Source organism: Balearica regulorum, chromosome 1 (assembly GCF_011004875.1).
Source record: "Balearica regulorum gibbericeps isolate bBalReg1 chromosome 1, bBalReg1.pri, whole genome shotgun sequence".
NCBI lineage: Eukaryota > Metazoa > Chordata > Aves > Gruiformes > Gruidae > Balearica > Balearica regulorum.
Genome location: NC_046184.1, coordinates 42,064,861 through 42,083,610, shown reverse-complemented (window position 1 = coordinate 42,083,610; position 18,750 = coordinate 42,064,861). Strand labels below are relative to the sequence as shown.

General features: G+C 40.1%; 1 protein-coding gene across 13 annotated transcripts in view; it reads left to right on the top strand.

The window, feature by feature from the left end:
* KCNC2 (potassium voltage-gated channel subfamily C member 2) overlaps positions 1-11,921 on the top strand; it is a 110,139-nt gene extending 98,218 nt beyond the window's left edge. For 3 of the 13 annotated variants that reach the window (XM_075747072.1, XM_075747057.1, XM_075747066.1), the window contains exons 3-5: positions 1,396-2,326; positions 4,751-4,918; positions 8,799-10,780. In XM_075747072.1, coding sequence (XP_075603187.1) covers positions 1,396-2,326; positions 4,751-4,918; positions 8,799-8,935 — 1,236 coding nt within the window. In that variant the 3' untranslated portion in view covers positions 8,936-10,780. The other 10 variants (XR_012834261.1, XM_075747085.1, XM_075747092.1 and 7 more) reach the window with 10 other exon arrangements.
* Positions 11,922-18,750: the final 6,829 nt, after the last annotated feature.

The following is an 18,750-nucleotide window of genomic DNA, read 5'->3' as shown; positions in this document are numbered from 1 at the left end:
TATAAAAATTCAATGCCAATTGAGTTAGTGATTTGCTGCCATTTTGAAATAAATGTTTCTTTCATGATACCATGCAATGGTAGAATTTCAAGCTGTTAGATATGAAAGGAAGCACACAGGCACTATATATTTTCAAAAGCCTCTTTAGGCATCTTTTTATCTCTTTGGGCCCCTAAAACCTGCAAAAATCTTCAAGTTTTTAGAAAGTTTTTTCCAGGATAATACTGGCTGTAAAATGTCTATTAAGCTGAACATCCAGAATAACAAACACATGGATAACATGTTATAAAACCTGGCTCAGGGAGGCATTTAAACACATTGTCTATTCATGCACCACAGCATTGCTGTTGGAGTGCTAACATGGTGGTAATGTACTGTCACTTAACAGAATTTAACCATTGTAGCAAAGGAATAGCTGCCTTCAAAACACCTTTTCATTTGGCATGTAAGAAAGTGTATCTGTCCTTCCAGCTGTTTGGCTCCGTGTTAATTTTTATAAGATCCTCTCCTGGATATTCTTTTTTCTTCAATGCTTGACTGTGATGACTGATTTGAAGATCAGGCAGTGAGTGTTTTTTAAGTCCTTAACAATCCCCTGTGAGGGCTCTCTCCAGGTTATTTATCTGTATTTTATCTATTCATGCTTCTCTACTAGAACTGAATTTGTATTTCCCTATTTGTTCAGATTGTCCTGGATTTGTAATTTTGATAGCAGGATTGTGGATCCTATCCCACTTGCAAAGCTCTGCCACCGCAGCGAGAGAGGTTCTGCTAGGTTTACTCGTAGTCCTGCCTAAGAATATGAGCGATGGATGACTGCAAACATAACAGGCTGTGCAACCAACTCTACCTCTAACATGGAAGGCATTTCCTATCAGTAAATACCTTGTGTTTGTGAATAATTGAAAATCCAAAGGAAACCCAGTGTTTAGATCTGTTATTAGGACCATCTTGAGGTGCCCTTCAGGCCTGGTGAATTCCTGAACCATAATCTCAAGTCCATTAGGGTCAGCCTTGTTTTCCAGTATGTGAGAGTTGGACAGCCTTAAATCTTGCTGTGGTTGGTGTGTATGGGGGCTGTTTGTAAGGTACCTTGACAACTGAATGGAATTCAGATGATTTAGCACAGATTAAAAAATTTGTTGCCACTTTCTGAATGAGAGGCAGCTTGTCATGGTGTCCATCACCAAGAGTTTTCCTGCTCCCAGACTCCTGGCCTACGTGTGAGAGCTGTCTGCTGCGCTCCTCTGGCCTAGATGCAAAGTTTTATGTGTATGAATTTGTGAATCATTTGGGGATGAATCAGTAAAAGATTTATAATGATCACTGACATTGTAAGTATTAATGTGAAGAGCTTTGTAGTTCTAATGTCTCTTTTCCCTCTTTTTGTTTCAGTTTATCGCCTTTGCCTCTTTATTCTTCATCCTAGTTTCAATCACAACCTTTTGCCTGGAAACGCATGAGGCTTTCAATACTATTATAAACAAAACTGAGCAGGTTGTCAACGGGACAGAAGCTGTGCTACAGTATGAAATTGAGACAGATCCTGCCCTGACGTACGTGGAAGGGGTCTGCGTGGTCTGGTTTACATTTGAATTTTTAGTACGTGTTGTTTTTTCCCCCAACAAACTTGAATTCATCAAAAACCTCTTGAATATCATTGACTTTGTGGCCATCCTACCATTTTACCTAGAAGTGGGCCTGAGCGGGCTGTCCTCCAAAGCTGCTAAGGACGTGCTTGGTTTCCTCAGGGTGGTAAGGTTTGTGAGGATCCTGCGAATCTTCAAGCTCACCCGCCACTTTGTGGGACTCAGGGTGCTGGGCCACACTCTGCGAGCCAGCACCAACGAGTTTTTGCTGCTGATAATATTCCTGGCACTCGGTGTTTTGATATTTGCTACCATGATCTACTACGCAGAGCGGGTGGGAGCCCAGCCTAACGACCCGTCAGCGAGTGAGCACACACAGTTCAAAAATATCCCTATCGGCTTCTGGTGGGCTGTAGTCACCATGACCACCCTGGGATACGGGGATATGTATCCACGGACTTGGTCAGGCATGCTGGTGGGAGCCCTGTGCGCGCTGGCGGGGGTGCTTACCATAGCCATGCCCGTGCCTGTGATTGTTAACAATTTTGGGATGTACTACTCCCTGGCCATGGCAAAGCAGAAACTGCCGAGGAAGCGGAAGAAGCACATCCCTCCTGCTCCTCAAGCCAGCTCGCCCACTTTCTGCAAGACAGACTTGAACATGGCCTGCAATAGCACACAGGGGGACATCTGCCTGGGCAAGGACAACCAGCTGATGGAGCACAACAGATCATCAGGTAGGACCCCACTGGAAATGCATGTCCTCTGAAAACACTTTATAGACCAGTACGTTTGGTAGGGGTCAGAAAGCAGCCAGTCTTTCTGCCAGGAGAAGACGTAGCTCCCACCCTTCTCCCCTCCAGTGTTTGCGTGTGTCAGTCTCATAGAGGACAAAATAGGTATAGTGATGTTCCCAAACCTCTATGTAGCTGGTCTATACAGTTTTGCTTGCTCTGTTGAGAATGCTTTCCTGCTGATGATATCAACCTTTTCTTTTGCCTGTTGTTTGTTGCGTTGTATGGATGTTTCTTGTTTTTCTGCATGACTGTGACTATTTGAGCAGCCACCGTGTCCCACCCTGTTGGACTCCATGGTGTTTTGCCTCAGTGTCTGTCTCTTGTGTCAGCTTTGCCTGTGCCACATCGTGGCCTGTTAAGCAAGATCCTACAAAGAAGCAGTCATTTAAAAGGAGCAGGTGCTTTACATCAAAAGCCCAGCACTCAAAGGAAATAAGAAGAAATTCTCTTTCTAGCTTTCTTTCCATTTGGCAATCTGCTTCCCTGGCTAGAAGAACTTCCTTCGTCTGTGTTAGATGAAACATTGCATGATATTTACTATTAATTGAATGATAATAGCATAGCTGATGTAAAGTTTGTCAAGAAAAATGAAAATAACAGCCCCTAGCAACATCATCGTTATTAGTGTTGATTTTTATGATTTATATTACCTTATTTGTTAGAGTTCCAAATGATGGATAAGGAGTATTTTGTGCCAATTGCTGTGAAAATGCATATCAAATGACAGGCTCTGCCCCTCCAAGCCACTGCCCTATATTCCATATCTCTTCAAATTAAAGACTAGATTTTATTTCTCAGTATAATTAAAAAAAAAAAAATTAGCAGCAAGGATTTTTTTGTTTGTTTCTTGAATGTATTTATTCTTAAGCCAAGCACAATCTGATTACAAAGCTCATATACCAGTCATTAGACTCCTGTTGGAAAACTACTAAAGAATAACAAGAGCAAAACAACCCATGACTGGTGTCATTCAGTAATTGAAATTTATTTTTTAAAAAGAAGAGTCTGGAAAATCGGTCTCTGAACAATATTTGTCTTTGGTCTGTTGCTTTGTTACTGAATAGCATTTATGTTCAAAGAAGCTCGGTTTCAGTCTCCGAGCGAGTGTTCACAAAGTTAACACAGCTTTTTGAACATCCTAAATATATTTAAGAGGATGGAAACCCTTGAAAGGACTCACACTGAGGGTGGAATATAGTTAGTTTTACAGTGCTTTGACTGATGATACCCATTTTCAGACAACACCTTTAAAGTGTTAATGATAACAGCTTTTTCATGCCATCAGGTCCTACTGAAGGTATTCCAGAATGGAGGAGGCTCAGTGTGATCAGAGCAAAGAGACACTTTTCTGTGTCTGCAGCTTTATTTACAAGGGGTTATAATCCTTGAAGTTAGAGAGAAAGCAGATATGCAAAAAGGACCCATTTTAAAGTGTTAACTTTCTCTTCAGTAGTGCTACTGCTCACATCATGCACTGTAGCTTTATTTCTAGTAGAGCATGCTAGTGGAGTCACTAGGGATTCTGTGCAAAACTTCAAGGCTGAATATAGCCCTTTGCAGTACCAGTTCAGAAAAACACATGCTAATGCAAAGGTAAAGCTGAAGTCAATAATGTGCCATTACCTGTTATGTGCTGTACTGAGCAGAGATTTTTTTTCTTGAAGTGTGGCCTGAATCTGAAATAGTAGATAATTTTAAAAGAGAGTCCTTTCGGAGTGCCAAATCAGGAGAGGTAAGAGTTTCACTGTTTGACAAAATAAACTACACAGACCAAAGACAGCATCTAATGTTGGGTACTTATGATGACCAGCAGTGCAAGCGTGCTAAGTATAGAAGTGAAAGCTAATTGGAGTATAGAAATGAAAGCTAATTGGTTTTAATGCCAAATGTTGAAAATTTAACCCTTCTGGGGAGGGGTTGTCTTTAAAATATGCTAAACAATATATTCTAAGCAAAAATGACTAACATTGCTATCCTCTCGTTTAGCAAAAAGGATAGCCAAAACAGTAATTACTTGTTTGAAATATCCAAGGCTGACTGTACTCTGAAAAGTTACAGTCCATAATAGACAACTAACTGAGCCTTGATTTGATTATTTCTCATTTCATGTTCGTTTAGTAGAACTTCATGTGAGATTTAAAAGAAGAACAGGAAAGTCAAAAGATCATTTGTTCTTGCATAAAGAAATATACTTTTTGCCATTTTGTACTGATTAATGGTGAATTGCAATCTTGTTTTCTTCTAATGATTTACCTTATAACTATTTTTGAGTGATGGGAATATCCGGCATTCAGCATAAGCTCTTTGTGATGTCTCATTTCCTCATTCATTATTGTCTGTAAATGGGCATGGTGCTTTAACCAGTGTTATCAGGTGAAGACAGTGCAGGAAGTGAGCAGCCACTCTCACCTGGTGAAAGGCTCCCTCCCATCAGACGTTCTAGTACCAGAGACAAAAACAGAAGAGGGGGAACATGTTTCCTACTGACAACAGGTGATTACACGTGTGCTACTGATGGAGGGATCAGGAAAGGTATGGATTTCTTTCATTAGATCATAAAAGGTTACTCAGCAATGCGCTTGTGAAAAGCAAGCTTAGAGTAAAATGTTGTGCACAATGCTCTTAGAGGAAAGACTGTACTCACAATGTATCTTTTTTCTTTATTCCTGGTCATTCTTTTCTTGTTTTCCTTTTAGAAACACTCATCTCCTTTAGTCTTCACGAAATGTGCTTGATGTTGGACCCTCATTTCACTTGTGTCTTCATTTGTCTGTTACCTTTAATGGAAAACCTGCAATTCAGACCTTGCTCATCCAACCACTCATCACTCAATACTACCATTTGTCATTCTAAAAGACAAATTAATTATTTAATAACTTTGATCTGCACTTAATAACTTAGTAAAAATTACAGCTGAATAAATTACACTTAAAAGGTTGAAATGTCAGAAGTAAGCAACGTTTTTGTTCTGAACACAACAAAGCATATCATATGAGATGCTATTTACTTTTCTTTCAAAGAAAAGTTTGAGTTTATAATGCCACAAAATGCTTCCTCTTTGTAGCACACCACTAATGCTAAAAGGTGACTGTCAACCCCAACCAGAATTTGACTACAATAAACAATGTTTGATCTTGCAAGGTGCTAAAAATGCCTTTCTATTTATTCAGCCTCTTCAGATCCGATTACTCACTGTTCTGTAGGATTGGGTTCCCCAGGCAGAGCTTACAAAACCTTCTGTCATTATATATATCACCCAGGCGACTGCTGGTGGGACTATCCCATCGGGCCACAGCTGGCTGTGGCTGGACCCTAACTTCATGGCACAGACCCCAAATGAGCAATGCCAGTGGTAGTCACGCCATTTTCTTAGATAGGAATTGCTTTGGTTTCTTGGCATATGGTATCATTCCACCGGGTTTCACTTTCCTGAGTGCTGATGTGCAGTTGTTCGCCTCAGAGTTCATCTGCAGTAGCCATGTGGCACTGGACAAACATTTTGGCTGAGATTTTTCTGTCCCCTTCCCCCTTTTTTTTTTTAAACTTGCTTTGTGTACAGCAAACATGGCTGTCACAGCCAGCCATAGACACTAAAGGACTTCTCTTGGGTTATTCTGCAAATGCTCTTTTTACATTTTGAAAGCATGAGCTCAGTAGGTTGAACCCGTGAAGGTAGATATGCAACTAGAGTTCGATGTATATGGTATTTGTAAAGAGTTTGATTGCTCCTGTGTTTTACATATTCCTATATATAATGGTTAGATTAAATGGGACTTCATTACAAACATGTTTTTGCACAGATTTAGGACACTTTCCACTGAGTGTGTATCAATTTCTTCTTAACAACTAGGATTATTTACAATATCTCTAATGGTAAGGGTCCAGTCTTCTGAGGAGGTCAGGAAGACCTGAATAAGGCAGATGATTGCCATGGCATCTTGCAAGATAAGGTTCTTGACTTGTTTTAGAAATGTTAATATAAACGTTTGAGTGCTGTTAACTTGGCAGTAGCCATAATTAGAACAGATCAGAAATAATAAAAGAAGTTACCCATTAGCTACTACAGACACATTCATATAACAATAAAACATATTTTATACTGAGACCACGTGAACATTTTCATTTAAAAATCTAGATTCAAGAGAAAATTGTTTCATAGTTTTTACTAGAAAAATGGGGCTTGACTTCAGAACTGACAGTTTCTCAATGAGAAATGTGCTCTTTGACTGGCTCTGATGATAACATTAGTCTAGGCTGAAATGTTTTAGCCACTGGCTTTGAAGTTTATTTTATACAGAATAGGGAAGTTAGCTCATAAACAGAAAACATCTTCAAGTTTTTGAATACTTGAATTTAATTCACACATCAAGTCTATTACTTTTTCATTTTATTTTTTCCCCTTCTTTTGGTACATCCTTCTTGTTTGTTTGGTTCTTGGTTGTGTTCAATGATCATTTATTCTGCGCTTTTTTGCATTAGCACCTTATTTCCATCTCTGAGATGATACTGATTTAAAGCTGATCCAAACCCCACTGAAATACCTGGAAAGCGCCAATTTTGGATCATGCCTCTATATTCATCTTGTGTATTTGTTTTTCATTTTTTTTAGGAGTTCTTGTTTTCTTTATCATCTTCCTCTATCAGTTCTTTGCTTTTATCATTACAAAAGTAGCAGGAAAAATGTTTTTAAAAAATAGTTTCCTAGTTTCTGTGTAAAAAAAAGCTAGCTGATTATTTTGATTTTTTTTTTTTTTGTAAACTTTATGTTTACAGGGGAGGTTAAATATATACACTAGCATTGTGCTTCCCTTCTATTCCCCTTTCAAACATGATTCTTTTTAATCTTTGTAAATACTGATAGAAACTCAGAAACTGGAGGCTGTTTTTGAAATGTATCAGAAGTCTGTGAAGCATCACAGTCTAATCTGCCCTTGCAATCTGGAGATAACATTGTACAAAGTTTTAGCAGACACGAGGTTATACATTTGCTTTAAGTATAGTTTTACAGTATGTAATTCTCAGTAGGTAAGAAATGTGTTAATTGTCACTAGGGGAGAACCTAAGATATATTTTTTCCTGAAGATGCTAACAACTATCTGTTAACTGTTTGTTATCTGGAGATCTGGAATTTGAGCCAGTAACTGTTTGAATAAGAAGAAAAATGTCTGGTGACATCCTGTGTAATGTTTAGCTGTATTGTCATTGACATTTTATAGTTTCTGTGGGAAAAGTCTCAGTATTTCACTATAAGCAATTTATACCTAAATGTCTTAACCTGACAAATGCTTAGGCACATACTTGTCTTCAAGGAAATGGGTAGTGCCACTGAAATCAACGGGAGTTCTCATGCTTGCAGTGAAGAATGTATCTCTGTAATTGAGGAGCAAGGTCCTGTCTGGCTTCATCTTCATTGTATTTCCTTTCTGATATCTCTCTCCGGACCGATCAGCTGATCCTTTTCTTCATAAGTGGGATTATTCAGGTGTTATTGAAAATACTTGAATATGAAGATAGCGAGGCAGTGAATAGCAATGCTGTTCCGATATTTTAGAGAATAGCCTCTACATGGTGAAAACAATCTATATGTAGCAAAAAGTAGGTAGCTAGAGCTCATAGTGCATGTGAACAGAAATGTCTGCAAGTGCAATGTTCCCTCCAAATTGTGAAGCATTATGTGGTTGCCTCGTTTAATCATTAACTATTTACTATTTGCTTATGTGGATGAATACCGTTTATTTCATTTGAGTCAGCTGGAGAATGAGCACAAATATGGTGTGTTAAATCTGCCAGTCAGGAGTCATTTGCAAATATGTCGACCTCTGCTATCTTATTATACTTTAATATTAGACACAAAGTCTTAGAGTTAATATTTCTGAAGATGGAGCTTCTTTCCCATAGTATCATTCAGTCCTCTTCAGAAGCGATTTACAGATACTGTATGCAATTTTATCTGGGTTCTGCTTTATTTATTTTTAAATAATAATCATCCTTTATTAGGAATTGGGTTTAGCGAACTTCTAACAGTTTTTATAGTCTGTCTCAATGGGGTTTTGGTTATGCTTAGCCAGCGAGCTCACACGGTAACCCTGTTGGGAGCCTTTATCTTGCACTCTGTGCAACCCTGCTGAAGCCAACAGAGTGGCACTGAGCGCAAGATGGGATGTGGAAGAGCAGGTCAGACCTCTTGTGTGATGGTCTGTTTAATTTTCTGGAAAGAATAACGGCATTAATTTGTAAATAATTTTATTTATCAATATATTTTGGTAGTAATGTTTCTCAGCATTGAGTTCTTTTGCAGGCAGATTCCCTCTGAGTCCCAGATAGTTCCTTGGATTACATTACATTGTATTGTTTGTCTTTGTCTATTTTTTTGGCTGAATTCAACTGATGTCTGTGCATTTTCTCATACAAGGCTACGAAAAATCTCGAAGCTTAAACAACATAGCTGGCTTGACAGGCAATGCTCTGCGACTGTCTCCAGTAACATCACCCTACAGCTCACCTTGTCCTCTAAGGCGCTCTCGGTCTCCCATCCCTTCCATCTTGTAAACCAGATGGCATCAATCGGCTACATAGTATTAATTCAAATACTGTTTACCACATATGGGAAATAAATGTAGCATTAACCATAGGCTCCACAAATATGGTATAACTCCTGCATGATATAACTGTCAGTAGTAAGAAATGCCACTTGGGTAGCTGAAGATTTAATCTTGGCTTCTAAAGATTACCTAAGATAGCGCTTCTCCTTTTATCTGCTCTATTGTCCTACTTTCCTGTGGCAATAAAAGGACAGGTAGTGGATGCCGTTGGCCAGTATATTCAATAAATAAGCATATTTTCAGGGAGATTTACTTAAAATAATGTGCTTCCAACTAATTATCGGTCACTCCATTGAACCTCCATTTCTTGTGACTCTAATCCATTCTGAAGATGTCTGGAATCATGTCTTGGTTGCACACAATGTGACTTGGGTCTGCACATTTGCATGGACCATCCTGTCTCCATCACCTGACAAGCAGTGTTGCCAATTGTGGAGACCACAGAGGGCTCTGGATGTGTGTTCTCGCATTGTACCATCCTGCTGAAATGAAAGCACTGATAAACTGGTCTGCATGTGGGATTGTTTTTCTTTGTTTAACCTTTTCCTTTATTTTTTAACAATCTACTTGTTTATAAATGGCTTTATTTTGTGATTAACTTACTTTGGTACTGGATTGCTGTATCAGAGTTCTGAATGTCTCCGGTTGTTTGCACACAGATAACTGCAAAGAGGTTGTCATTACTGGTTACACGCAAGCAGAAGCCAGATCTCTTTCTTAATGGCTTGGGGAAGGCACAAAACATGCAAGAAAGGTAAACGCCATCCAGACTTGCAATTTTAAGCTAGCAAGTGCTGCTTGGTACTGTAGTCATTTCTCTACTCCAGGGTTCTTCAACATTTTCAGAGGCTGAGTACCAAGTAAAATCGAGAAGATTATTGGGGGCTTTTTTGTACCATTGTAAGAGGGTAGTAGTTCTCAAGTCAGGTTTTTGACCAGCCTTATACCTCTGGCTCATGAGCTTCAAAAATTTCTTCAGTCAATGTTTTTTGAGGTGCTTTGTCCTATATGTTGTTTGTCTGTCTGTTTTGCAACCTGTCTACTGTATTCTCCATCTGTCTCCATAAAGCACAGAGATACTGTTAAAATGCCCCCCTCTTTTAAGGTTAACTAAGGACATTTTTCTCCTTTTCTCTTTTTTTCATATGGACTATACTTATGTGTATAGATACAAATATATATATTTTTCAAGTGCAAGTTAGTATCGTCTAGACTAACTCATGTGAGCACTCTGAAGATTTTTTGAGTGGGATTTAGTAGCGGCTTTACAGTACTGACCGGTTGCCTATTGCATTAATCTTCCTCCTAGCAACCAGCATTCATTACAGTTTTGAAACTGTATCTCCTCTAGCGGCTTTTTCATTCAATATTAACTTCTGTTTATGCAACAGGACAAATGCAATGGCAGATTTTACATTCTGGGCTGGTGAGGAAAAATTACCCTAAACTATAGAGTTTTAGAACTACATGGGGAAGACCGTAACAACCCAAATCTTAAGAGATCCTTGAGATTGTTGAATAATCCCTGATTGTCATGTTTTATTTTTTGGTAGGAAAAGAAATATAACTTATTGTTGACCATGTAACATGTTCTTCTGTATATAGCCTAACCCAGTAGCATGATCTGCATGTCAGAATTCTTGTACAATAATGTATTTATCAAAGTATACATTTCTGATATTTAGAGATGTACATTGATTTAGTTTTGGTAAAATATTGTCAATAGAGAGATAATTGCAAACAGCTTTTAGCAAAGGAATTAATATAATATCTGGTGCTGCTGTTATATTAACTACAGTGTTGTACAGAATTTATCATGGATTTTTGACTGCTGAAAAAGGGACAATGGAATTTAGCCATACCAAGGACTGTACTGGAAAGAGACTGCTGCTGCTGAATGGGCCCTGATAAACAACTCACGCCTTGAGGAGGTCACTGAGACTTTACAAGGGAAGTAGAGCTTGTTAAAGAAGATTAAAGACTGCTCGTAATTACTGCTGCCAGAGGAAGGGGTGACTAGTCACTGTTGATGAATCAGCTGTAAATAAAACTTGCGTGCATGGAATATCAGTTTTAATCTATATCAAGGAAAGCTGAATTCAAGTCGTCATTGCTAAGGCTCCATGCAAAGACCCACACCCCTGTGTGTATTCTTCCTGGTTCCTGCAGTAAGTTGTGCTGTGAATCATACAAAGACACACACTTAATAATGATAGTGATGTAAACGACATCTGTCTTGACTTCTGTCATAATAATGGTATATTTTGCAAAGGTCACAAATATGAACAGAGTAGGGTTGCATAAGTCCTTGCTTTCTCGGTTTGCCATGACCTATATTTGTATGAATTCTAGTGTACTTGCCAAGTCTTAAGTTTACTTTTCACTTTGATAACAGAAATGTGACTGCAGACAAACATCACTGACTTTGTTCACAGCACACAGTCTTCTTTCATTGTTACCTCAAACTATAAGTATTATGAGAAATAAAATTCTGGCAGCAAGACTATTTTGTTTTTTTTTTTTTTTGTTTTTTTAATTCAGCGTTGCAAACCCAACATCAACAAGTATAAAAGTTGTATTAAAATTATATCCTACAAATGTATATTTTACATAAAAGAGATATTCTTTGATGAGTTACTTTCTGTGATTTTTGTGGTAAATGGATCTAGTCTATTCTATGTTTATGAGGCATTGTAGTGCTACGATGTGGTAATTATGTTCTCTCCATCCTATTCAGTGGGAAATTCTCCAGAATCTGTTTTGTCACCCTGGTGTCCTGATTGTAGGGACCTGTCCCAGTTGTGAAACTGTGTATTGTGGAACTTCTGTGAACATGTCAAGGTGCATGCACAATCCTGGTGGAAACCAGTGGAAATGTAATACCTGAATTGGAGAATAAAAGGCAAAAGACCTGGGGAGGAACTTGGAACATATCTTCTGAAGTGGCTCATGCGCTTTCTTTAGCTGTATCGGTCCCTTGCCTGCCACTGGCCATCCCAGTTCTCAAACCAGTTTCCTGGGGTACATGAGGAGCTAATTCAAAGACTAGCATGAGCTGGCTTCTAAAATTTTAAAATCTTCGTTCTTGTTAATGAATTCACGCCTTGTACAGAAGTTGTAATTGGGCTAGATGTTATCAGACTCAAGGCAGTTTTATTGCATCTAGGTGTGAAGTCAACCTAAAAAGAACGTGGTAAATGGTTGCTTAAAACTCCTAATCCAATACTGTATTTGGGGCAACCAGTGAAATCCCTGTACAGCTGTACACATGATCTGAGAGGCTGTTACCGCACTATCTTGGAAAAGGTGCTGGAACGTAAAAGATTCCAGAAAACAGGATCAAGAGGTGTTCAGATTTTGGAAAATGTGTTATAGTGGCATACCATGAAAACTCAATGTGCTGAGTTTGACCAAAGGTTGAAAGTTGACTGGACTGTGACCTGTGAGTAGTACACACATGGAGAAGAGGTGTAGTGGCTCGCAGCCAACTCCAGTCACACAGACCACCAGAGAGAGGTGTCTGACTTTTCTCAGCGCTACACAGGGCTCTGAGGAGCCCCACATGGGATGCAGACAAGGTAGTGCTTTGTATTGGGCAAGACTGTAGAAAACACTGACAGCCAGGTGGTGTCTGACATCTACTGTCTCTGGATGGTAAGGAGCTTAAGCCTGGATGGACCTCCACCGACACAGGACCTTGAGTCCAGAATATCCTGATTGCAGCTACTTATTTTCCCCCTGCAGAACCAAACTCATGTTTAAATGTTTTCTTTTAAAACACATCTGGATGACAAGCTGATGGTGAGTCTGTTAACTATTCATGTATCTTGGGGCTACAACCCAAATCCGACTGTTCTAAGAGAAGGATTGGCTTAACCACCAGCCCTCAAAGACTAGCTCCCTCCTGTTCTTCCCCAGCTTCTGGGTCCAAGAAGGGGTGAAAGTGGGAGGTAGGCCACCAAGGTATAACTTTCTCAGACTGAGGAAGGCTTTGAACCTAGACTTCACTCTTCAGGGTAATGCAGTTCTGTCTCAGATATTATGTGAGGGATGGGCAGCACATTTACATTCGCTTCCTCTTTTGGCTGTCTTTAAAAAAAAAAAAAGTAGGAATAATGGTCTTTCGTAAAAGGGGTCCTCACAGTGTGATGTGCTTACGCAGAGCAGATCTATCTGAGTCCCCGGAGGCCTTCTGCCCTGCAAAAGCAAAACTGTTCCTGCAGGAAGGAGTTTTGGGTCAAGCAGGAAGATGCTGTGTGAGTGTGGGTATCTTGTGGATCAAACACTCACCAAGGGGCAGTTGTGGGAATTTCTGGGCCTACTTTGAGAGTCCAAAAACTTATTTAATCCTTGTGTAAGTAAGACTTGAGGGTTAGAAGTAAAAACTAGATCGAATTAAACAAGCAATGAGTTTAGAAGCAATGCGTCCATTAAGACAATTTACCAAAGGCTGTTGCTTGTTCACCTTTTGTGAAGTTGTAAAGTCAAAATGTCAAAAATGAAAATCTTTTTGAAAGGTAAACTAGTGCAGAGATCAGAAGCTACAACGTGTCATGGAGATGAGCTATGACATATTGTAGAGACAAGCAGATTATGAGACCTTCAGACTTTGAATGCAGTTATTGTTCTTATGGGGCCTCATTCAGCACTGAGAAAACATTGCTGTTCCAGCAAATCTTGAGACACTGTATTACGAGTGTTATAGGGGTGTACCAAAAACTGGTGCCAGAATTCCTAAGAAGCATGCAGCTAATGATAATTAATGTCATGCTGTGTGTCAGGGGGCTTTTTCATGTGTGAAATGATTATTGTTCCTAAAAGTTCTCTTACAAAAGGTCTGGATTAAATTACAACTTAGAAGAAAATTTAAGGAAGCCTCTGTTCAGATGGGTTACTGAAAACTAGAGGGGGAAGGGACCAATCTAACATGAGCAAACTTGCCAGCATATTTAATGTGAAGATATGAATTTTAAAAGTCATGAATGAATTAAACTGTATGAAAGAGGAGGGCATTTTATCATCAGAATAAATCATGCAGAAGTCAGATAAAGGAAATTGGAATGGAAAACTGCTACTAGAAAGAGCAAATGAATATATTAATATGCTGTATTACAAGCAGTGGCTTGAACGATTCCATAATAGAGCCTTTGAATACTAACCGAGTGAGAAGAAATTACAAAAAAAAAGCAAAGGTTTCTATCAGGTTAAAGTTATCAGAAATATTAATATTTTTATAATACATTATTTTCCCCTTGGAAATACTTGTTATTTATTTAATTTCTAAAGAGACAAGTTATTTAAAAAACAGTGGGTTTTAAAGTCGAGAGTTAGCTCATGAGCAAATACCAAGATCTTAGTGTTGGGTGTTGGGCACCTAGCTGGTGTGCCATTACCAGCATTTCCCTCCTACTTAACTGAGTGTCCCTGGGTCACTTTGAAATGGCAGAGGTGTCTGATTCCTGGCCCCAGAAACGCAGACCTGTCACATGCCGGCTCTGCGGGAACGCCGGCGCGTACTCCAGCCAGGCAGGAGCGGTGCAGAGCTCCCGGCTCCGCGGCACAGCCTGAGCCAAGTCTACGTGCGGCTTCTCATTGCCTTCTGGCAAACTACACGTGCTTCCCCCATCTTCTGCAACCTCCTCCCCAAAACCCAGCCTTCTGTCACTTGTATTTTTTTCTCATGAGCATGTTGACGAAGAGCTGACAGATTTCAGATTCATACTTTCACAGCTTCACATTCACAGATGGCAATATCCTAGCATATTTAAAAAAAAGAAATCGGAGGTGGACATTTCTTGAAAATTTGGCACCAAAATGTTATGCATTTCATTTAACATGTCCTGTATTATTTGCAGGTGGAAGACTGGAGATCAGTTTAAAACCAGGGCCACAGCTAGGCTGTACTGAAACTTTCAGGATGTGTTAATTTTATATTCTGCATCTGGTTAGAGCATTGCTGCATTTTACTGTTGCACGAAGCTCTCAGTTTTCTCCCCAAAAGGGATTTGGAGATAAGATGCTAGGGCAAGTCAGAGAGTACTATTTTAAGTCAAATGTTTTCTCCATAGAATGGTTGTGACTCCTATAGGACTGTAAACATGAGTTGTAATATGATGAAAAAGATATTGCTTGGGAAATACTGAGGCTGTAATAGATGGCTGTAATCCATCTTTGTCTTGCAGAATGGTACAGGCACCCTTTCTTTGAAACACGGAAAGCAGAGGACTTTGTGTCCGCCTCCTCAGGGCAGCATTAGACTTGCCTAAGATAATGAACTACCAGAAGAAGAAAGTGGAAGTTTTTTCCCTTGACCTTAAGACAGCATATTTGCAAAAGCAGCAAGATCAGAGTTATTTAAGAAGCTTGGCCTTTGCAGTGAAACAATGCAAAACTCCGTCAATTTGAAGAATAGTAAACTGTAGCCACATTATCCTATTAGGCTGATGCTAAATATAGAATGGATTTTCAGTTTCTTACAGGGATTTCCTTGCTTTGTGACTAAATGCAGCACCAGGGTTTTATGAAAATCTTATTTTCTTCATGCCTATGAATATTGTTGGTACAATGCAGTGTTTGACAGTCTGAAAGTCTTAAAACGATGCCATTGTTTAGTAATACTTTTTGCATTTTGCTGGCATGAAAAATCAGGTTTCTTCTGAACTGGAAGGGGGGTAGAGGGGGCACTGAAGGGTATAGTTTTCTTGAACTCTTATGGAATCTGCCGCAGGTAACTATGACCACACAGAAATAAAAATACGCAGCTTTCCCTATGTCAGTGTCTTGACATTGACTGTAACTTTTCCAGTTCTGAAACTTCTCCTCTTAGCTTTGGTTGGAAATCACGGCAACAAAATTTATTTTGTTACTGCTGTTTATAACCTCTATTTAACCCTTGATAAGTTTGCTTTAAATCTGCGAATACAGAGCTTAACAGTATTAGGACTGAGCTCAGAGAAGAACTTATGTACAAACTTAATAGCTCCATCTGTAATTATTGAAGCGTTTTCTCAATACAGGGCATTATCTGAACAAGTTCCCAGTGTGGAATGGCCTCACTGAAATGAATGGCAAAACTGTCCTTGGTTTACTTAAGCGAGACTAGGTCTTGGGAAGCAACTGGTTTATGTCATGGACATTTCCAGGAAATTTATCACCAAAATCTTAGTATTCAAACATATTTCAGCTGAAGAAATAATAATAATAAAAACAGCAACAATAATTACAACAATAATAACAATAACATAATAATAATGATGATGATAATGTAATTTATTGTGGTGATTACCGATTCTGGTTTGAGTACAAGTAGCCATGAGGATACACAGACACAGCCTTAATCTGTGCCCCAATTTCCCTTTAGTCCATCCTCCACCGTCTGCTGCAGCTGCAGCTGCAGCAGAACAGCCCGTGCGAATGCCCAGGGCTTCACCCTGAAGATGGAAGGTCCAACCTCCCCCCGCCCAGTGCAGGCGTGAGGAGGAGAAGGTGATTGTCACCTCGATGCCCAACTCAACCGCAGGGTGTGCGACAACATCTCTGTCCTGTGCATGACTGGTGCCTGCTCCAAGCAAGCTGCTTGGGTTTCTCCAGAGCTAAAGAAGATGGATCAAGAATGTCCAAAAAGTGATTTTACCCTTATCTTAGATACCTCTTTCAGTATGGGTCAAATTGATCTCTGCTAGTGCATGTTGATGAAAAAGCAGCCGGATGTGTCTCTCTCCTGGTGCGGGGCGGAGGCTTGGCGTAGAGACAACGTGCCCCTGCTCCAGTGCCTGCCCCTTCCGGTGCTTTGCCTGCTCTCACAGATGAGTGGTGCCAAGGCTACTTCATGAACATTTCCCTTCCACTGCCCCAGAAATAGTTTCTTTTTCAGCACTTGCGTTCTTGTCAGAAGAGCAAGGGCGTGCACAGTCAGAGCCTGCCCAGGAGGTGGCTCATGCTCACAAGTACGTGGGACTGACATGTGCCCAGACGGACTCTCAAGCTTTCTCCTCTTTTTTTTTTGTTGCAAGAAATACAGCTCTGACTGAAACCATCCTATTATGAGCACCAGGCGTACTTCAAAAACACATCTTAGAAGAGCATTTGGCTATCTGAGAAGCTTTAAGCAGGGTTCATGTTACTTGTTTGCTTTTTTCTTTTTTTTTCATTCTGCAGTCTCCCGAACCCACTATGTAGATTATTCCCTTGTTTTCTTTGCACGTGCCTTCACTTCTCTGCCTTCTGCAGCCTTCCAAGTTTCAACTCTGCCCACCCAGGACTTACCCGCATGCCTCCTTTGCCTGTCTCCTCATTACAGTGCAGCCGTAGTCTGCATGAGAGCTGCTGGGAAAGAAAAAGGTAAGTGAATTTGGGCCTTAATCAGAAGGGTAGAGGAGTACAGGACTGAGTCTCCTTGTGAAGCTGACTAAAACTTGTTGGAGGTGTCGCCTTAGGCAGTTGGGTCCAGCCCAGCTTGGAATGAATTTGCAATTCTCTGCAGCTCCTTTTGTATGGCCACCACAGTTGGGAACATTACATTTTGAAACTACAAAGTGCTGTCTAAAACCAGCACAGCTGTCAATGAAGAGCAGTTTGCAACTGGAATATGGCCAGTGCCAGGGACACTGCAGAGGGACATGCCAAAAAACACGTAGAGATGATTGGTTAGAAACCAAATCCAGAAATTAGATTTTCTAACCACATATTTACTGAACTATTGATTTACCAATCAATATAATAGTCCTGAGCAGAAGGATTGGAGTGCTGAATATATCATAATTTATCAAAAATAATGTCAAATACTGACATGATTCTTTCTGCCCTTTTCTAAGGCTTACTCTAATACCAAATTTCTTTCAGACCTGAAGATAAATACAATGAAAATAAGTGCATTAGCTGAATTAATGTCAGGGAATAAACATCCCTCAAACCTAACTATAAGAATTTACTTTAAGAAAAGATTTTATATTCTAGTCTTAGACAAAAGCTGTTCTTTAAGTTTTATTCATAGTCCTCAGTACCCTTCAAATAGGGCATAATTTCAAGACTTCTACTGTCCTTATTACCTGGAAGCCTGTTTCACTTATCTGTATTTGAATCTTTAGTCAGCAACTGGTAAGTTTTTGATTCAGTCGTTCCTGCATTGTCTGCGTCTATGTAAAAATGCCAGACAAACTGTGTTACTTGCTTCCCCAAGTTTTTAGAGGAGCTGTTTTGTTAACGACTGGCAGGGCAGGCAGACATACGCTTATCAACAGAGATGCTCCAGATTAATGGTGTGCAGTTCACAGCAGGTCCTTGGGGTGATTTGTGGGGCTGGCTTTGCCTCAGTGGGGCTGTTGCTACCATGTCTAAGCTAAAGGAGGGTCTGTCTGACTCCCCATAAAGGTTTCAGCACGCAGAGCTGAGAGGTGCCAGCATGTGTCTATGGGTGGCGCTGGGATTTAATTCCCTGCCTCCCTAAAAAGCCTATCCCAGCGCAGTGAGCAGCGTGGACATCCTCTGCAAGGCACAGTGCTGGTGTGACACCTGCATTGCCAACACCTTTTCAGGTCCTGGAGCTGATTTCACCCCTGTGGCCAGCTGCCTTGTTTGGGACCCAGCAGCGGTGCGTGGGGTAAGTGTAACAGCATTCAGGCCCTCACACTAAACTGTGCAACCCTGGCAGAAGTTTCAGTGCGTCAGCTGGAATGCGCTGTCTGCCCAAGAAGCCGTGTTATGTGACAGCCACAACGCTGCTGCGGCACACGTCCATGTCCTGTCGTCCTGAAGATTTAATGA